General features: G+C 40.2%; 1 protein-coding gene and 1 pseudogene across 3 annotated transcripts in view; both read left to right on the top strand.

The window, feature by feature from the left end:
- The window catches only part of SRGAP1 (SLIT-ROBO Rho GTPase activating protein 1), a 277813-nt gene that overhangs the window by 235746 nt on the left and 19854 nt on the right, over positions 1 to 22213 (top strand). For all 3 annotated transcript variants that reach the window (XM_019454985.2, XM_019454984.2, XM_019454986.2), the window contains exons 13-17: positions 3124 to 3184; positions 3467 to 3544; positions 5540 to 5674; positions 17043 to 17148; positions 21279 to 21503. In XM_019454985.2, coding sequence (XP_019310530.1) covers positions 3124 to 3184; positions 3467 to 3544; positions 5540 to 5674; positions 17043 to 17148; positions 21279 to 21503 — 605 coding nt within the window. The remainder of the gene's footprint in view (positions 1 to 3123; positions 3185 to 3466; positions 3545 to 5539; positions 5675 to 17042; positions 17149 to 21278; positions 21504 to 22213) is intronic.
- Positions 17922 to 19015, top strand: LOC109270424 (COMM domain-containing protein 1-like; annotated as a pseudogene).

Genomic DNA, 22213 nt, shown 5'->3' with positions numbered 1-22213 from the left:
GAGGCGAGGGCACAGCCTCTTTTGCTCTTGGTATCATTTTCAAACCATCATCATGCTTGGCTTTAGTTAGATTTTTAAGGTCTTTAAAAGAACAATGTTTGCAGCTGGAAATTAGGTTTAAAAACAGGCTTCACTCTTTATAGATTCCTACCTATTTACTATCAAAAGGGATTACAGAAATCAAACACTGATCGAGGAAGAATTGTCTTCTCTAGCAAAACTGGATAAATAGTCTTTACATTACATACTTGTCAGTTGTACCAAATTCAAGTCAAGGGCTCTTGTTAAGGCAAACCAGTGTTAAATACCAAATGCACAGCAATACTTGATTGTGGACCCTCATGTAAATTAGACAAAAAAGAGAAGAGCTTTCTTTTTCGTGGCTAACATTTTACGACAGTTTCAGAAGACTAAACTTAGGTAGGAAACTACATCATTACTAACCTCCCCAATAATATGTTACAGATGGCTTAGTTTCTTTAAGACAGATCTTGTATCAAATATGTGCACTAATGGCTAAAAAAATGTGTGTGTGCATATGGCATGTACACATGGACAGATACATACATACATACATACATACATACACACACGTACACACAGAGATTAGAAACCTCTGGCTGCCTTAAAACTGAGCCCTTCACCTTGGCATTGAGAAGCCACTGGACAACCTAAATCACAATCACAAACCCACGGCCGTAAGCCTCCAAAGAGCCTGATTGGCTCTAATTTAATATAAAATTCTTGTCAAACTCGATTAGCTAGTTTCCCAGCCCGTGGCCTGTAAGCGGGGGCAAATGACATGGAGAGAAGGGCAGATGAGATGAGAGCACTGAGATGTGCAGAGGAAGGATAGAGGAAAGCTCAAAGAGACAAGTGTGTGATCCCATGGCACTGGATAACACAGTCCAAGAATGACTGCTTAAGGTGATAGGACAACTGTTACATTTTTAAAGAGATTTTTTATTAAGAACAGTTAATAGAACCCAAATTTAGGTACTAAAGAAAGAGCAAACCATCTATTACGGGAAATTCACTTATGTGAGGCCCTTGGTGTCCCAGATGGCATGTAACGAATCTTAGGTCTTAGCAGTAAAACAATGGATACAGAGATCTCTGTGCTTCTGAGACTTGCTCGATCAGTTGACGTCCCCACAATACCACCGTGAGACAACAAGAGCGAACCACTTTTCCTTTTTCCCATGGGAAAATTGAGGCACAAAGGGATTTATTTGAATGATAGATGGAGCACAGCCCATTGTTTCAGTTCTTATAAAATATTTTCTACCAACACGTTTGGCATCCATGAAATTAAATTAATACACACAATTATTTTTTGACCACAAAATTCATTATATCAGAATAGAATACAGATGATCAGCACAAGATTAGCAATTACCTGAGTAAATGTGAAGATGGAAATATTTTTGAATCATAAAAACTTAAGACATTTTATGGAGAACTCTCTTTGTGCAAACATTTTTCTTTTAATAACATTTTATTCTTTGTTTATGCTTTTAATACTAAGTTCAGCAGAGGTGCAAACTAATGTTCTCCTTTTATCACTTGCCTTTAAATATTTGTTGTTCTTCTAGAGTACAGTGTTAAATGAATTGTTCATATAAGGGTTACTTCCCTTAAAGCACACATATCTTAAAGAAAAATCCCCTCACATATTCAGTAAGTTTTGATGTAATTACATTGCTATTCTTGAGCCAACTAGTCACACTAAAAAGAGTTTTTATCCTTAAGGACCTTCTCTAAGAAATTAATAAAGTTTACATCCCTAAAACAATTTAACTAATTAGAGGAACTTAATGCAGGCTCCAAAAGTAATTGAAGCATTAACTGGTTTACAGACTGATTAGATGGTCTTAAAACCTAAAATAAAACTATTCCTCGAGAAGTGTGTTGCCTATTTTAGGAATAATAGTTTAAATTGCTCAGCTGCATTGTCCCCAAGCCTTCCCCTTTTGCTTAATTGGAAAGGTTAGTGGGTTCTGAATTGTTCTAATATATTAAGACAACCAAATTCTTCTTGTGTTTCAGAATAAAATTCCTCATGAATTAGTACCTGATGTCTGCTAATCATTTTGAATCTCCATGTTTCCTATAAAGATCTGATTCGTAAAAGAGCATAGTCTTTAAAAGTACACAGAAAATAACTCCACGGCCCGTAACCTTCTTTAACTACATGGAGTGCATGGCATTGATACATGTTTAACTGTGACCTCAGCAGCTCCTTGATCTCCTCTGTCATCCTGTACATGTTTTTAAAAAGTTCCAGAGTTCACATTTGTTCACTGACTGTAGAGTGAAGAATGCACTGACTGGATTACAAGATGTGGGGAAAGAAGGCCAAAAAACTGCCCCTTCCTAAGAAAGCAAGATTTAATGGGATGTACATTTGTGCAGTTTCTTCATAATCCTTAAAACGTGTAAAAATAATGATGAAAAATCGATGAGTAAGTTCTGATGCAGACCAAATAAATATATGACACATTATAATCATCTATAAAGCAATCCTCATATCCTGCATCTGGAAACATATAAGCTTTTTTTTTTTTTTTTTTTTTTTTTTTTTTTTGTAAATAACTGTTGTCATCCAAATGGTAGTGTACTCTCAGGGATGTCACAGAGAGGATCCCAAAATGGCTGAATGTTTGTGTTTGGTGACCAAGATGGCCGTAAGATGGCCACCTAAGATAGTCCTAAGATGCTAAGGTTAGAATACAGAGAGTTGTTCTTAGGTCCATTAGATTAATTACTTCTAATAACCTTTAAAAAAAATGAATGATTCACATATTCACTTTGATGTGTGAGCCTAAATATAAGGAAAAGAGATGAATTAGCATTGACATCTCCAGATACAACAGAGTAGATTGAAACAGAATTACCTTAAATGTATTTAATTTGGTTTGCTCCAGAACTGAAATCTACCTTTGGTTAAATATAATTTGATTTTTGGCCTTTGTTGAATATTTTAGAGGGGGATGTATTTGGAAATGATCATCTAAAAAGAGTAAAAATCACTCTTTAAGTAGGGTCAAACTGCGAGCTTTATTACTGTGTGTGATTTATGCCTCTCTTTTGTGGTTAAGTGGTTTCCATCTCTTTACCCAGGACTCAGGACAGATTATCCCCCTCATTGTGGAAAGCTGTATTCGGTTCATCAATCTCTATGGTAAGCCCTAAACTATGGAATTCTTTTTTTTTTTTTTTTTTAAGGTTTATTTAAGTGATCTCTACACCCAATGTGGGGCTCAACCTTACAACCCCCCGGTTAAGAGTCACTTGCTCCATCAACTGAGCCAGCCAAGCACCTCTGAAATTCTTAAAAAAAAAAATAATCACTGGAAATATTTCAGTGAATGTGCTCTCCGTTAAACATTTGATTACTGGGGAAAGGGGAACCTGGAGGCTGTGATGGAAATTTTTCATCCCCTTCCTCTTCTTTTCTCTTTAGGTCTTCAGCATCAGGGGATTTTCAGAGTGTCTGGTTCCCAGGTGGAAGTCAATGATATTAAAAATTCATTTGAGAGAGGTAATTGCCTGTGTATACCTACAAAGAAACCATGTTAAAAAGCCATCATTTGCCGCAGAGTGAAGTGGCATGCTCATTCTGCGTATGTCCGGAACCTCTCATTTCATTTTGGATGTTGAGATAGGAAGCTATTTGGAATAGCTGAGAAATGAAGCCAAAATCATAAAATTTTGTAATCAAGTATACAAAAACATATGAGCTTTATATCCTGGTTTAGGACTGGCATTGGTAATCCTCAGCATGTTTCAAAGGTGGCACATGAGAGGGTTCTAGAAGAATAGCCCGATAGCCCTGGGCCTACTTGGCAGGCGTTGGAGGTGACTCATCCCAGCTACATGTCTGTGTCCTTTGTCAGAAATGCTTTCCTCCCTCTTACTACCACCCCCAGACTCCTTCCCTGTGACCTTACGTTTGTTCATAATTGGCTTCAAATAAATCCTACTGAACTGTTAATCCACACATTATAATTAGCAAAGCCGTAGACGTTAGTGTTAGGCAGACCCAGAATCAAATCAGACTCTTTCATTTACTAATCATTTGATTTTGGTCAAGCTACTCATCTCTTCTTTAGGTCTCAGGTTCCTCATCTGCAAGATTCCAACTTGGTGTGGGGATGTGGTATAATCACTGCAAATGCCTAACTCGTTAGTGATGGCTCTTAGTTACTGATGCTCCCCAATTATGATGATTTGTGTCCTTGGACTCCTGGGTAAATCTGTACCTTCCTTCATCTGTTTGAAAGTCAGGCTGAACATGCAGAGTGGGGGGTATCATGGCCTGGAGACAGGGCTTCTCTCTCTCAGTCTCATTTCCTTTGTCACAGAGCCCTTGAAAGTTTGAAATCTTGGTGGAAGAGATCAACTTGGCTCCAGATTGTCTTTTCTGTTTTAAGTTCTCTGATACGATGTGTGGAGCAGAACAGCCTTCTCTCTCAGCAGCCACATGCTCCCAGTCTCTTCTATGAACCATGTTCAGCATAAGCTGAAGTGTCTAAAGCGTCACTTTCTCTGCCAGTTACCACAGGCAAAATGCTTTATTATATTTCCTTGGAAATCCCCCTGGTATTCTGTTACTTGTTTGTGATCTCTTTGGGTGAGGCTTTCTCTCTGTGGGAAAGAAGAAAAAAATTGTGAATCTGTGTTCAATCATTTCCCAGATAAAAGGAATCCCAGGTCCCTGAAAATAAACTGCCCCAAGAGGCAAAAAAAAAAAAAAAAAAAAGTTAAAACGCAGTGTACAATTTTTGTGAACTTCAGAACAGACCTGTGAATAAAAAATGGAGTTTGACTTAAGGCTGCATGTTATGTTGAGCTTCTCAAGAATTTTATCTCAGTTTAATTCTCAGGGACGTGGAATAGCCAGGCCAGTTATGTAAATTTTAAAACTGCTTACCATAAAGAATGATATAATTTCATATTTGGGATATATTTTGTAAATTTGTACTTTTTATACAAATCCCTCGGTACTAGTAAGGGTACATTTTCAAATTCCTCTATCTGATTTCAGAATCTCCCACTGCTGAAGGCAGCTTTCAAATGTGCCGTGAACAGCACTGTGCCACTGGGAAATGTTTGTATAATTGTAGGCATTCACAATTAGGCGCATCCTATAATATTTCTGATATTGTATCTATATTGTGTCTTTTTCCAGTAGGATAAAAAACACAGAATGTAGTATTTGAACTCATGTCAAGCTAGGATTAGATTTTAACTATAAGTGCCACAATATTTTATTTTAAGATATGGGTAACTTGTAAGGGATTATTTGGTAGCCTGAGATTTTTTAAAAAGCTTTATTTTAACCAACTATTTTTAGGTTAATCATGGGTTGGGATATCTAAACCAATTAGTTTAATTTTAGTACTATATAATCTTTCATAAAGCGAAATTAAAAGATACATGTATATATAGAAACATGTGTGAGTACAGAAATATATCTTTATTCAGAGGAAGAAACAGAAGCACTGTGCATCTAACTGATGTTTTTTTTATATAGGTGAAAACCCTTTGGCTGATGACCAGAGTAACCATGATATTAACTCCGTTGCTGGCGTTCTGAAGCTGTATTTCCGTGGGCTGGAAAACCCCCTCTTTCCTAAGGAAAGATTCAACGATCTGATTTCTTGTATCAGTAAGTGGATTTTTTTTTTTAAACTCTTTTCGCACCAGAATTGTTTCACTCACCAATTTCCTGGAAAGGCAGCGGCCCCCCTCCGCGTACCCTCCCCTAACCACTACCCCTTGACCACCAGATTTTTGAGACCGTTTGTTTTCTTTCTGGATACGATGTGAGTCATCCTCCAGCTGTGGCCTCGCCCTGAGCTGAGTGGGTTTTGCTCCCGAACACCCGCAAGTTCCATAGAGCCCGAGAGCGTCCCACTTAGTGACTGGAATAAAGCAGAAAGGCAGGTGCCAACCGACAGCTAAGGGAGAAGGGGAAGTTGTAACATGGAATGTAACTTCTTTTTGGCTCTTGGTTCTTGGTTTTCTCCACCAATCTTAAGAGTGGAGTAACTTACCCATCTTGGAACATTACGTCGAGAACTAAAGTAAAATGAGATAAATGACCATCAGTACAGTGCAGACACCAGGTGGTAATTATCTGTCCGTGGGCATCCCCAGCTAATAGGCAAAGGTGCTGTGGGACTATGAATGATGTATCATACAACTGAGAATCATCAGCAGGTAAACAGCGGCAGAGGCGGGGTTGGGGGGGGTGGGTTGACACTACAGGAAAGGTGAAATAATGATGCCCGGAATTAGATGTTAACCGTACCGAGTTCTGTACATCTAAAAATGCATGTGGGGGCGCCTGGGTGGCTCAGTCGGTTAAGCGGCCGACTTCGGCTCAGGTCATGATCTCATGGTCCGTGAGTTCGAGCCCCGCGTCGGGCTCTGTGCTGACAGCTCAGAGCCTGGAGCCTGTTTCAGATTCTGTGTCTCCCTCTCTCTGACCCTCCCCTGTTCATGCTCCGTCTCTCCCTGTCTCAAAAATAAAACGTTAAAAAAAAATTAATAAAAATAAAAATGCATGTGGCTTTTAATGTTTATCTCTTTTTGAGAGAGTGTGTGTGAGTGGAGAAGGAGCAGAGAGAGAGGGAGGATCCAGAGATGGGGGGCTTGAACTCATGAAACATGAGATCGTGACCTGAGCCGAAGTTGGAGGCTTAACCAGCTGAGCCACCCAGGCGCCCCACAGGATGCCTTTTTAAAGCCCCAGTTCCCAGGCAAGGGTCTAGAGCTGATTCAAATCCCACAGTGAGGGCCTGCATAAGAATCAAGCTTGCCTCGGGGCGCCTGGGGTGGGGGGCTCAGTTAAATGTCCAACTCTTGGTTTGGCCTCAGGTCATGATCTCACAGTTCGTAGTTCAAGTTCAAGCCCCTCATCTGGGCTGTCAGCACAGAGGCTACTTGGGATTCTCCTTCTCCCTCTCTCTCTGCCCCTCCCCTCCTCATGCGTGTGCTCGCTCTCTCTCTCTCTCTCTCTCAAAATTAATTAATTAAAAAAAAAACAATCAAGAAACCGCCGTACCCCACCTGCCCAACCCACCCTTTGGTTCGCCCCCCAATCCTCAAGTCCTCCTACCGTCAGAAACTCTCCCAGCTCATCCCTCCTTCCCCACTCCCAGTGCCAGTGACTTGGCTTCCACTGGGACTGCTGTTAACAGTCTGCCAAGTGGAGTCAGTCTCTACTTCTAGATCTTGCCAACTCTTCCCTTCTACCCACCGCCTCCCTGTGTCATTCTGTCCTTCACACCGTGGCTAGACCCCACAGGGCAGATTTGGTCGTATTGTTCCCACCACTCTCGTTTAAAACCTCTTTCAATATTTCCCACCAGAAGATGAGCTCCTTGGTGTGACCATTTCGTAGAACCGAGTCATTTCTCTATCTGGTCTCTTTCTGCTTGTCCACACTTCCCTCTGCCACCCCTGGGCTGTGTACTTCACTTATCAACAGCAGCACGCCACAAGCTGCAGCATTCCGGGCCATCGCCCATCTCCGTGCCTTTGCCCACGCCGTGTGGTCTACTGTCCCTGGTAGCCATGTGACATCTGCTTGAAGGACTGCTGGCCCGGCACCCTTTCAGCATGTCATCGTTCCCATACCCCCTCACGGAATTAGTCCCTGTCTCCTCTACTAACGTTCCACTGTGTACATAGGTCTGTCGTTTTTCTTAATGCCCCACATTAGCGTTTTTAACCCCTCCTTCTCTGTGCTACAGAGAGAATTCAGGGAAGAGGTTAAGAATGTAGGCTTTCAACTCAAATAGCCTGGGTTCAAATTGCTCACCAGCTATGTGACCTTAGGCAAGTTTCTTAAGTCTCTGCATCCCAGATTCATGAGCTATAAAATAGGGAGAATAAGGGTGCCTGGGTGGCTCAGTCAGTTGAGCGTCTAACTCTTGATTTCAGCTCAGGTCATGATCTCACCGTATGTGAGATCGAGCCCCGTGTCAGACTCTGTGCTGACGGTGCGAAGCCTGCTTGGGATTCTCTCTCTGCTCCTCCCCAACCTGTGTGCTCGCGTTCTCTCTCTCTCTCTCTCTCTCCTCTCTCTCTCTCTCTCTCTCTCCCTCCCTCCCTCCCTCCCTCTCTCTCTCTCCCTCCCTCCCTCCCTCCCTCTCTCTCTCTCTCTCTCTCTCTCTCAAAATAAGTAAACATTTCACAAAAATAAAACAGGGAGAACAGCAGACCACATATCACAGGGCTGAGAAGTAAATGAGCTTATCCATGTGAAATACCAGGAGGAGTGCCTAACAAAGAGTATGTTCACTGAAATGCCTACAGTGAGCTGCACAGGCCTGCGAGGTCTTGACAGATTATTCAGTTTTGTAGCCCTAATGCTTGGCATCATTAATTCCAGGTACACAGTAAGTACATCACTCAATAGTCGTTGAATGCCACCAAAATTTCACCAGAATTCTTTTGTCGGCATTCAGGCCTAAAAGCCTGGCTCTTGTTGAGGATGAACTCACCAGGCGTAATTCTGTCTCCACCCCCACCTCACACAGCCTGATGTCTTGTGTGGGGTTCAGAACTGTGCCTTGTGTGTCCATTCCAAGGCCCTTACATAGCCTGAGTCACCACAGTAGGCCTATGACCCAGCTGGAAAGAACTGAAAAGGAGGTGTCACACTTCTGGAATTCTCCTTTGGCCTTGTTCAGAGACTTTCCTAATATCCTAGCCAGAAAGTTAAATCTGGAAAAATAATAAGCACTCTACGAGGCTCGGTGGTTTTCTAGGTACATACATCTTATCAACATACATGTTTACATGTACCAGTGGGATAAAGTGCGTTGGACTGCCCTGTCAGTTAGTGTTGTAAAATCACTTCATACTTTCATTGAACAAAAAATATTATTGTGGTTATGAAAATCTGAACTGGGGCACCTGGGTGGCTCAGTCAGTTAAGCATCCAACTTCAGCTCAGGTCATGATCTCATGGTTTGTGGCTTCAAGCCCCGCGTTGGGCTCTGTGCTGACAGCTCGAAATCTGGAGCCTGCTTTGGATTCTATGTCTCCCTCTTTCTCTGCCCTTCTCTCTCTCCTCTCTCTCAAAAATAAACATTAAAAAAAAAAAAAAAAAGGGCAGGAGTCCCAGGTTTGAAGGTCGCTAAGGACGCTAGAGAGTAGAGATGCTGGTTAGTTACAGATTTAACTGTGCTAGTCATTTAGGTAGTACTGTCAATGTTACTTACTGTTAGTGCTAGAGTTACAAAGTTGCATAGGTATTGAGCAGTGTGTCCCAACCCTACTTTTCCCCAGAAGTCCTGTTATTTTTAGTGCACATTTTTGCAGAATAGGAGGTTTTTCAAGAACATACAGTGGCACTGTTTATAACAACCCCTTTTCTTCCAACATCTAATCTCTTAAAAAGGAGAGGATTTCTAGCTATTATTGATTTATCTCTAGGCAAGCATTTTTCTCATACCAGTGTGACCCTGATGTATATACCGTATTTTTTTCTGGATTTTCAATCAATTCTTTGAGAGTGGTATATAATATGTCATTCATCATTATATCCTTTCACTGACATTACAGGTTTTGATCATCTGAACCATTGATTAATTGCCTGCAGTGTGCAAAACTTTCTAGGGATTCAAAGACTTGATTTTTGCATTCAAGAGGTTTAAAAAAGTAGTAAGAGAGCTAAGGTATTTACAAATAAATGCAATCTAAGTTAGTATGTAATAGAAGCACAGAGAGAGAGAGAGAGATCTCATGTAGGTTGATTGTTTATATCTGTGTCATCTTCTCCTGGCATTGCTATAATTGGACTGATTTTTCCTACTAAAGTAATTTCATGTGGTATTTACTTTGTATAGAAAAATCTTCACTTTTCATCTTTTTTAAGAGTTTACATAGCTGTCTGGTTACCTACTACTTTTTGCTTATTTTTTGGAGAATTTGGGGGAAGATTTTTTTTTTAATGGTGAGTTGTTATTGTGCCATTTCCATGTCCGTAAATACTACATTCCTTGGAAGCTTGCAAATATACGCGGTAAAAGAAAATTGGCATTAGCACGCATGCACGCGCTCTTTTTAATGTGCACTATTCATTCCCCAACTCGCTGCATATTTCTTTTTAAAAATTACTTACCCGGATGAGCACCTGGTCGACTCCAGTGCAATCTAAATTTGAAGTGACGTACTTGGTAGTGTCTCACTTTCTCACCGAGGATTGTTTTAGTTTGGTTTTTTTAAACCATGCACTTTGTGAATGGTTTTGTAAATGTTCCAGAGTGTGCCCACACATTCTGGGCAGCTCCTAGAATGGCCATAAACCATGGCCTTGAGATTCCCTAGGGCAGAAGTCCACTGGACTTGCCCTACAAGAGCTATTCAAGCAATTTGTGGTCTTTCCTGGCTGCCTCGGAGCTGGGAAACCAGAGGACACATTTGCACTTCATTTTACGTTATGTGTTGTTATCCAGGTGACTACTTGAGCATGAGGAAACCTTTTTAAGGGGGTCTTTTACCTACCACAATACCAACATATGTAGTCTTTGAGACTACTCGACAAGTACACAAAAAGCATGTGAAACAAAATATTGTCCCACGTAATGCCGCTACTCAGAGACTCAATGGTATGTACACATTTTCTTGCATTTCCTTCTGCTCTTTTTGTATTCGTGGGCACACACAACTTTTTTTTTTTTTAAGCCAAAGTGGAACTGAATGATCCATTCTGTTCATAGTCAACCTTCTTTTTGACTCTTTTTTTTTTTTTAAACGCTTATTTATTTTTGAGAGAGTGTGTGTGTGCAAGGCAGGGGAGAGGCAGAGAGAGAGGGAGACAGAGGATCTAAAGCAGGCTCTGAGCTGTCAGCACAGAGACCAACATGGGGCTCGAACTCACAATCCATGAGATCATGACCTGAGCTGAAGTCAGACATGTAACCAACCAAGCCATCCAAACACCCCTTGACTCTTTTATTATACATAATTTCACTTATAAAGCTATAAAAAGATGCAGAAAATTACAATGAACTCCAGTATAAATAATCACCTAACTTGAACAGTTTTCATTTCTTGAACAAAATTATCCCACCTGTACCCCTTCCATCATCCCTCTGACATTACATCACTTCCTCTGTGTGTATGAATATCTGGGAGGTGAAGACTCTTCTCTTCTTCTTTTTTTTTTAATATAGCATAGCCATAATACCATTATCATACCTTCAAAAAATAACAGTAATTTCTTAAAATCATCAAATAACCAGCCAGTACATTTTTAAAATAACTGTATTATGCAATTAATATGTGATCACTGTAGAAAAATTAGAAAATAATCTAGGAAAATAAACCAGCTGTGACTCCTCTACATATAGATAATGTAAACCTTTTTGGTATGTTCCCAGTTTTTTTCCTATACGTATACCTATGTACTTTTTTTTTAAGTTTTTTATACCTATCTACTTTATAAAAAAATTTTTTTTAACGTTTATTTATTTTTGAGACAGAGAGAGACAGAACATGAACGGGGGAGGGTCAGAGAGAGGGAGACAGAATCTGAAACAGGCTCCAGGCTCTGAGCTGTCCGCACAGAGCCTGACGCGGGGCTCAAACTCATGGACCTCGAGATCATGACCTGAGCCGAAGTCGGCCGCTTAACTGACTGAGCCACCCAGGCGCCCCACCTATCTACTTTTAAAAGCAGCTTACTGAGATATAATTCTCATACCATACAATTCCTTCATTAAGGTGTACAAATCAATGTTTTCTAGTATATTCACAGGATTATACAACCATAACCACAATTTTAAAACATATTTATGACTCCAAAAAGAAACCAGAATTAGCAACCATACCCCGTTTACTCATTCCACCCCCAGGACCAGACAACCATGAATCTACCTGCTATAAACGTACCTATTCTGGCCACTTAATATATAAATGGAATTATACAATCTACGGTCTTTGGTGACGGGTTTCATTTACCTAGCGATGTTTTCGAGGTTCACCCATGTTGTAGCATGTATCAGCACTTTATGTTATCATCAAATACAATCGTCCATTGTATGGATATACCACAGACTTTTAATAAAAGGGATCATACTAAATGACTGCTAATGGATGTGAGATTTCTTTTTGAGATGATGAAAATGTTCTAAAACTGACTGAGATCATGATTGATGAACTGTGAATATACTAAAAACCATTGAACTGTATACCTTGCATATATGAATTATACATGAATTATATCTCAATATATCTACTTAAAAATGGTACTATATCATTTGCTCTTTAAAAGCCATTTTTCAAATTTAATGATGTTATTAACGTTTTCCTGTGTCAGTAGGTATTTTATAAAGTAAGATTTTAGTGACCATATAATGGCTTTTATTTAACACATCCTAGTTTTAGAAATTTAGGTTGTTTCCAGTGATTTTGCAATTAAACAAAATACTACGATGAGCCTTTTAGTACATAAATCTATTTGCCCATTTCTAATTGTTTCATGGAAAAAAAAATCTCTTGTTTTGTCTTCCTGGTTCTCCAGTGTGTGTTTTTGTTGCTGAAAATTCTTTCAGCTTTGTAGCATACGTGATGGTTTCTGTCTGAATTCTAAATTTCTGTTTGATGCCTTATTAGGGGTTCCTTTTACCCCTAAAAATACGGAACGGGCTTAGTCTCTGAACTGAGTAAGTGAAGCTTCCTAATCTAAGACTGTTTCTTTACTAACCTTGATCATTCAGCAGGAGGAGAAACATTTTGTATTTATTTATTTCTACAGTTGTTGCTATTTAGGAGAGAACGTTATGGTTTAATTCACAGAACTCAATCTATTAATGATTAATTAGGAAGATTTTCAAGCATTTCGTTTCTCACCCAGAAGAGCAGCCAGTAACTCATCTCAAGGCTAGGCTAAGATTCATCTAAATGTACTAGAACATCTCTCTGTTTTTCTCTTTCGCTTTCATTCACACACATACACTATTACGTGCTCACAATTGATTGGTACCTTGACAATTTTCGGAACCTGACAGTGAACCTAAAAATGGCATTGGGCTGGGAATTTCACCTTGAATACTGCCTGTTGAGCTGTGGAGCTCAGAAATATTTGTGTACCTGCTCTTCAATAAACCATTTCTGAGTATGGCCGTTAATTTCCTTCCCTCTTGTCATACCTGGGGATAAGCTTGCATCTTGTGATTTATTACTTGTTTTCTGACAAACAAATACTTTTGCACATAGCGCACAGAGAACTGGTATGTTCAGAGTAATGGCCATTTGAGCTTTTTGCCATTTTGTCAAGTAACTGTGTTTTGTGGTGAGTTTTTCACACACATTTACACAGAGCTGTCAAACCCCCATGCTGTGAAGTTGGGATGCTGACATGGGAACTGTGCAGTGCCAGGAAAAGAACATAAATAAGCCTAGGGAGCTCTGAGCCTGTGACCAAGATTGGACGAATGCCACTTTTACCTAATTACATGAGATTCTGAATTGTGGAAACAAAGGCCAGCTTAAAAGAGACCCACACGAAATACTGGTTTCCCTTTCTGACAACTCTTCTGAGGGGACGCAAAGATCCGTCTTTTCACGCAGCAGAAAGCGGTGAGAGATCATGAGTTGCTGCGCTCAGAGCCAGCTGGGAATGCACATTAATCAGAGCGTCCGCAGCAACCATAAATTTTGACCTGCTAACAGGACTCGGGAGAGTAAATGAGTCATTTGTGCCAGAGCGAGACTCCTGTAGGATGTGTGCCGTAGGCCTGTTGAGCAACCAGCCAGGTAATATCTGAGTCCTGCTCACAACCATCACGCTCCGAGGCCTTTGGGACAGATAGATCTGCTGCCACTTCAGGGATGCCAACAATTCCGCTTTGCTTTGATTTACGTTTCCTGTAGTTGCAGAGAACGTACGCCTGCCTCCCGTGATCTTCTCTGGCCTTTTTGGTGTCACTTTTTTACATGCCTGTAGCTTCTCTCTCCTGAAATCCTTCATTTGCGTCTCATGGTACCCTCCCCCGATCTATTTGGTTAATTGTGGTAAAATATACGTAGCACAAAATGTACCATCTTCTCCGTTTGAAGCCTACGGTTCAGTCGTATTAAATACATGTTCCGCAGCCATCACCACCGTCCATCTCCAGGACTTTTTCATCCTCCCAAACTGAAGCTCTATACCCGGAAAGCAGTAACTACCCCGCTCCACCCCCCCAGCCCCTGACAACCACTGTTCCACTTTCTGTCTCTGTGAATCTGACTATTCCAGGTACCTTATGTAAGTAGAACCCTACAGTCTTTGCCTTTTTGTGTCTGGCTTATTTCACTTAAGTTGTCTTCAAGGTTCATCCATGTTGTATCAGAATGTCATTTCTTTTTTTAAGGCCAAGTAATGGTTCGTTGTGTATATGTACCACATGTGTTGATCCAGTAATCCATCAATGAACATTTGGGTTATTTCTACCTCTTGGCTATTATGAATAATGCTGCTGTGAGATTGGTATCTAAATACCTGTTCTGTGGAACTGTTGAATTGCTGAATTATACACCTGAAACTAATATTACACTGTATGTTAACTGGCATGTAAATAACAACTTCTTTAAAAATTAACAAATTAAAAGAAAATTAACCACTCAGTGAACAAATACCTGTTTCCCCAGATGTGGTTGTTTTGGGTTTTTTTGTTTTTGTTTTTTTTTTAATAAAGCTTCGAAACTACCTTTAAAGGGTACGGGAACTAACTTTAGAACTGAGAGATAGAAACCAGAGGATCGTGAATTAAAATTAAGCCTCTTGGAAGTAATTGCCTGTGTCCTCTTCCAGCCTGAAAATGACTTGCCCCCTATGGGATTTGGCAAAGATTAAAGATTAATAATACATTAAGAATAGTTCCTTTCATTGGGAATGCGAGCTGGTGCAGCCACTCTGGAAAGCAGTATGGAAGTTCCTCAAAAAACTAAAAATAGAACTACCCTCCGACCGAGCAATTGCACTACTAGGCATTTATCCACGGGATACAGGTGTGCTGTTTCGAAGGGACACGTGCACCCCCATGTTTATAGCAGCACTATCAACAATAGCCAAAGTATGGAAAGAGCCCAAATGTGCATCGAGGGATGAATGGATAAAGAAAATGTGGTATACATATACAATGGAGTATTACTCAGCAATCAAAACGAATGAAATCTTGCCATTTGCAACTATGTGGATGGAACTGGAAGGTATTATGCTAAGTGAAATTAGTTAGAGAAAGACAAAAATCATATGGCTTCACTCATATGAGGACTTTAAGAGACAAAACAGATGAACATAAGGGAAGGGAAACAAAAATAATATAAAAACAGGGAGGGGGACAAAACAGAAGAGACTCCTAAATATGGGGAACAAACTGAGGGTTGCTGGAGGGGTTGTGGGAGGGGGGATGGGCTAGATAGTTAAGGGGCATTAAGGAATCTACTCCTGAAATCATTGTTTCACTCTATGCTAACTAATTTGAATGTAAATTTTAAAAAATAAAAAATAAAATTAAAAAAATTAATTAATTTTTAAAAAGGAAAAAAAAAAGAAAAGAAAATTCACATCTTGGAATTAACCCTAAAGTAGGGCTCTGTTGGTAGAGATTGTGATGCTTGATATTGGGGTCTTGAGTTCAAGCCCCACTTTGGGAATAGAGTGTACTTAATTTAAAAAATAAAAAATAAATATTTTTCTCAGACATATGCTTATTGAATGTGTTCAAAGTTGTACTTTATAAAGGGGCACCTGGCTCAGTTGGTGGTGCGTACAGCTCTTAATCTCGGGGTTGTGGGTTCGAGCCCCACATTAGGTATAGAGATGACTTAAAAACAAAATCTTAAAAAAATATATTGTACTTTAAAGTACGTTGAAATCCAAGAAAGACAACCAGACTTAAACAGAAAATAGGTTTTAGTCCCAGCTCCACCCTTCCAGCCAGGTAACCTGGGGTAAGCCACTTACCCAGTTCTCATTTTCCTAGTCCATTAAGTGGGGATGACATTACATGGCTTACCTACTCCCTAGTATTGTCATCTGCATTAAACTGGATAACAAATGTGAAAATGTAAAATATAGACCATTATGGAAATACTGGATTATTAGTATTTTTTTGCTGCTGTTCACAAGCACTTTAGTATTAAGAAGCTTTAAGCAATTTGTATTCCTAGTAAAGAGGTATATAATAATACTGGTAAGTCCCAGGTACCCCTGTCTTCAGGGAGCTCTCTCAGGGAAAACAGGGTAAGGAAATAAAAAACTGTAAACACCATGGTATAAGTTCTGTGAGAGCCAGAATGAAACCACTAATGTATTTTTTTTCTATTTATTTTTAAGATTTTATTTTAAGATTTAATATAAAACATAATTTTAAGTAATCTCTACACCGAACATGAGGCTCGAACTCACAACCCTGAGATTAAGAGTTGCACATTCCACCAGCTAAGCCAGCCGGTCACCCCTCAAATCACTAACATATTTCTAATGCCTAACTCAGTACCTGAAACCTAGTAGGCTCTGCTAAAATACATGTTTGAAAAACTGATGACGTATTATAACACAAGGTAAAAAGTCATATCATTAAAATACTACAATAATTTTGAGGAAGGAGAGATTCAAAGCCTGGTACATTGCCTGAATCATAGTAATAGACAAATAAATATAGGATAAATTATTAAATCATAAGGGAGATATCCCCAAAAGCTACTTTAGTTGACATGAAGCAAAAAGGAGTTGAAACCATATCAAATGCAAAATCTAGAAATAACAGCAAGTGAAAAATTATTTTTAAACCTAGAAGACGCTAAGTTGCTCGAGACCTTGGAAATCAGAAAAAACAGTGATGGGTCAAAGGAGACACTCAGAAATGGTGTTACACCCAAGCTGATCATGGATTCACTGTCTTGATTACAGTTACATCCCACCTAGGGCCAAAGGATTGCTTATGGTCGGATATGAAATTTGGTATTCAGTGTTCTACTTTAAATGTAGCAGATGAAAGGATCCTGACCATGTTCTCTTCTGTCTGTAGGAATAGATAATCTCTATGAGAGGGCGCTTCACATCCGCAAACTCCTCCTGACCTTGCCTAGGTCCGTCCTTATCGTGATGAGGTACCTCTTTGCCTTCCTCAATCAGTAAGTACCCTAATGCTCTGCCAAAATGCCTGTCTTCCATTCCGTTTGCACTGCTCTGAATTCTGTTTTTGTTCTTGGATTCTGTAAAATGTACATTAGGTCCCATTTATCAGCATAGTCGAAGAGGAGATGATTAAATGTAGACCAAAGTTATGTTTTTCCTCAGCAGATCAAGGTCATTGCATGATAGATGAAAGATGCAGAAACTGTGGCCTTACATGCAAAAATATACAAATATTACTAAAAAGAACACTTGTTCAGTGAAATACATGTTTTTCCAACTTCCATCCAAAGCTAATGTCATGAATGTTTTTGTCAAAATGATGCAACCCACCTGCTCACTGCAGAAAATGTCTGTGATTTTTGATGTTGTAGTCAAGGGAGGAGTGCAACTATAGGTGCAAATTATATACAGATCCAAGAAGGAGTGTCTGCAAATTCAATATAATGAGACCTTATCAAGAAGAAGATACTTCTAAAAGTCTCTAAAACAATGTCACAGAACCCTTAAGATAATCACTGCCTTATTTTCTTTTTTTTTTTTAATTTTTTTTTTTTAACGTTTATTTATTTTTGAGACAGAGAGAGACAGAGCATGAACGGGGGAGGATCAGAGAGAGGGAGACACAGAATCTGAAACAGGCTCCAGGCTCTGAGCTGTCAGCACAGAGCCCGACGCGGGGCTCGAACTCACGGACCGCGAGATCATGACCTGAGCCGAAGTCGGCCGCCTAACCGACTGAGCCACCCAGGCGCCCTGAATCACTGCCTTATCTTCAAAGAAACTTTATTGTTATAATTTAGGCAACTGGATTTTCATTTGCATTACTTTATAATAACAACAATGGGCCCCGTTATAAGACTATCTTCCTCAATTCATATCTGAGAGTCCCCTTGGTATTCAATGATCTAAGGGGAGTAAGCTCAGGGAAATGCCTTCTCCATGTGGCACAGATTCTCCCTTCCTAAAATTAGGATATGTTCTCTTCTCTACTTCATTAGACGTTTAAAGTTCTCAGAAGCCACAAGGACTTACTACAATCCTGCTAACCATTTCTGAAATCATACCCAGTCAGATTGACCCTGGAAACCAAGTATCATGGGGAAATGCTTGCAAAGAAGTAAAATATGCACAAGTGACAGTAGGAACCCATTTGTACAGAAGTCGCCACTGGAAATAAGCAGTATCTAGAGAGATGGATATACACTATGTGTAGGTTAAATAGATGGCTATAAATTTTGCCTTTAAATAAGCCTAGTTACCCAGGCAGCTTTAAAAATCTGAAGGCTTGCTGACTATGGCAGGCAAGCTCGAGGGCTCCAAACCTCTGAGCGGGCTGCTGAGCAGCCTTGCCTAGGAAGCTTTCCACGGGCACCAGGACATCACGGAGTTGCTGCTGCGGAATCGGCTCTATGTGGAGGCATCACCTGAAGAGCTCTGCCCCTTTCTGGCGAAGATGAGGGGGATTCGTAGGTCTGTTGCATCTGTAGACAACCAGCTGGAGGCATTCTTGACTGCTTAAACCAAAAAGCAAGGTGGGGTCACATCTCAACAAGCTGCTGTCATTTACAAGCTCTGGAAGAGCCTAAGACAAAAATTCAAGAGAGCTTCATGAGCCAGAGCCTGTTGGACAGTGGGCTTCGGGGCCTGAACGAGAGAGTTGACGGCAAATCACATCCAAGGCACTCAGCTCAAATATGCACCCCTGTTGCTATAATGAAGCTGGAAATAGGGAAACGTGGACAGGAGCCTGAATTTCTATGAATTCAGGAATTTGACCTGCTTTGCTGAAAATGGAATTGTTGAAGCAAAGGTGTTCATGATCCATCCCCAGTGACCTTGGGTCAGGTGTGTGTGTGTGTGTGTGTGTGTGTGTGTGTGTGTGTGTGTGTGTGTGTGTAAATCTTACTCCCTCATTAGTATTAAATCCTCAAATTCATAAAAAACAAAAATCTGGAGGCTTGCTGTCTTCACCTTTAATTGCTTCACTTCCCCCAGTATGAAGTGCCTTTTGCATTGCTGTTGGCCCTCTGCATGCTATCCCCACCGAATTTTCCAGACACACCTGAGCAAAACCCACCATGAACCAAAAAACCACAGTAGACTAGGAAAGCAGACCATAAATCAAGAAAGTTCTCAAAACCAGGGGCGCCTGGGTGGTTCACTTGGTTAAGCATCCAACTCTTGTTTTCGGCTTAGGTCACAATCTCATGGTTCATGAGTTCGAGCCCCTGCATCAGGCTCCGTGATGACAGTGCAGAGCCTGCCTGGGATTTTCTCTCTCTCTCTCTCTGCCCCTCCCCACTCACTCTCTCGGTCTCTTTCTCAAAAATAAATAAGTAAACTTTAAAAAAACTTTTTTAAAAAGAAAGTTCTCAAAACCCGACTCGAACTCACCATGTATCTCAACAGAACAGCAAATGTGCCAGGAGTCAGCCGGCTGGCATGACTTTCAGCATGTCTGCCTAAAGATGCCCCTGGCTTGCTACACCTGCCTTCATGCAGAGACCAGCCTCAGCCTCTAGGATAGGACACATGGGACAGGAATTTTGAGAAAAGAAATAACCTATTCTCTTTTAATTGTAAAGTTGAAACCTGGATATCACATTTTTATATGAAGATTTTGCTCTTCAAGCCAGCACTAAATGAAAGACCCAGAAAGATGAATTGTGACTCTCCCTGTTGAGCTTACGTGTGTCTTTTGAAAATTAGACCATTCTTACTCTGAATCTCACTTGTCCTCCATGCATCCGTTTTCCAGATGATGTGTAACATGACCGTCCCCTTTATTGTGAACTTTTTTTAAAGACTGTCTGCTTGAGAAATGGCAGAAGGGAAAGACATATGTTAGCTGAGGAGATAATGCTTTTGTATTTTCGACTTTCTAGGCTATCAGTTCCTAAAAAGGGTAAGGTATCAGGTCATGTGGTATTTCACTGTCTTTGTGTCTGTCACCATCCCACAAATGTGGCTGAGTCTCTTTTTTCCTTCTTCCATTTGTCATCTGTTCACCTGGATTTTACATGTCCTTTCAAGATTGACATTTTCTTCACAAAAAGATAACGTCTCTAGCTTCTCCCTAGAACAACACTTTGTGCACATGTTAGAGTGAAAAAGAGCGGACTTATTTTGAGGCCCTTGTGGAAAATACCTCACAGATACCCATGGGGTCGAATTTAGAAATTAGTTTGAGGCAACCAGAAATCTCCCCAAAGTTTGTTGTTTGCCAGCTTTAAAAGGAACGAGATAACTGGGGATTCTTTTCCCCTTCTCTTGCACTTAACAGTGTCTTTTCTGACATTGACAGGGTAGTGTTGGTGGTCTTACCCAAAAACACATCATAAAGCCCAGAGTTGTTTGCCTTCTTTCAGTGGTTACAAAGAAAAGGGGCTTTGTTTTCCTCAAGGCTTTCCTCAAGATTTATGGGGAAAAAACTGAAATCTGAGATATTTTTGATTAGTGGGAGGACAATTTTGATGACATCCATCAAGTTTTATGGAGCTCACTACTGACCTTCCCGGATTTACTTGAGTAGCATTTAGAGCCTGACCATAGTGTTTACAAATGAAACTCATTTACTTGATCCTGGTCTCCATTGTAATAGAAATTATCTTAAACTCTTGTGGCTTTGAAAAATGCCACTTAATTAAGTAAGTAGGATTTATATTCCCCTTTCAGTTTCTTTCTAGTTGAAAGTTTATAAGTTGCTTTACTTCCTTTGGAATTTGTTGAGCCAACTTAAAGTATTATGGAAGATCATCTTATTCTAATAACAAAAACCAAATAAAATGCTTTGGATCCCTATTTTCAAAATATAAAGTGTTTTATTAAACATCAGTTTTCAGGGCACCTGGGTGGCTCAGTCGGTTAAGCATCCGACTTTGGCTCAGGTCAAGGTCTTGTGGTTCATGAGTTCAAACTCCTCGTTGGGCTCTGCACTTACAGCCTGGAGCCTGCTTTGGATTCTGTGTCTACATCTCTCTCTGCCCCTCCCCTGCTCATGCTTGTGCGCTCCCTCTCTTTCTCTCTCTCTCTCTCTCTCTCTTTCTCTTTCTCAAAAATAAACATTAAAAAAAAATCAGTTTTGTTTTTTCTCTCTCGCCTTTTATAACTTTTCTTTTTCTCATAGCCTTTCACAGTACAGCGATGAGAACATGATGGACCCTTATAACCTGGCCATTTGTTTTGGCCCGACATTGATGCCCGTCCCAGAAATACAGGATCAAGTGTCTTGTCAGGCGCATGTGAATGAAATTGTCAAAACCATCATCATCCACCATGAAACTATTTTCCCGGATGCTAAAGAGCTGGATGGCCCTGTTTATGAGAAATGTATGGCTGGGGATGACTACTGGTAAGTCCAAGCATTTTAGTCTTTCCCCTGCCCTGGAAAAATCATGGAAGTATACATATCAATCCAATTAAGAAAAAGAATTGACTGTAAGTTGCCAAAGATTCCAATTTTTTAAAAAAAGAAGCAGCAGGAACCCTTCTTTAGATTAGATGAGAATACTAAGACCCATGACAACATGGCCTCTCACTAGGGAAATTCCTATTCATCCCTTCCCTTTTCCCTCAAGGATGACATCCTTTAAGATCTATCCACCCTATTGTAACTTCTGTAGAGAATAGTGGTTTTGAAACGTATCATATAGAGCTGTACTAATTTTACTTTTATATCAAAGATAACTGATCGAACTGACAGATTTCAGTTTCATTCTGAAATAGTTTTGGCTGTAAGTATTTCAGGTTTATCATTTTAAAGGAGCCCTCTCAACCAAATATGTTTTCATTCTTATTTCCATTCTTACTAATAAATATTATCCTAACCAATTATAGTAGTAATGGTCGTTTTAAGCAAATTTATTTTAATCCTTGAACCCCTACTGTGTGCCAGCTCCTTGGTGCATGTGATCACTTTATACACTAACCACTCTACCAAGTAAAGTGAGGCCAAGAAGCCTGGCCAATGACTAATTGTAACTGCAGGCAGCCCAGGTCTGTCTGATTCCAAAGCCCACATGACCCTTCCCACTCAACAGTTGCCTCCCAGCCCACTTCAGA

This window comes from Panthera pardus, unplaced genomic scaffold (genome assembly GCF_024362965.1).
Source record: "Panthera pardus isolate Hobbes unplaced genomic scaffold, ASM2436296v1 HiC_scaffold_6, whole genome shotgun sequence".
NCBI lineage: Eukaryota > Metazoa > Chordata > Mammalia > Carnivora > Felidae > Panthera > Panthera pardus.
Note: the sequence above shows the minus strand (reverse complement) of the source record. Positions and strands in the feature narration are given on the sequence as shown.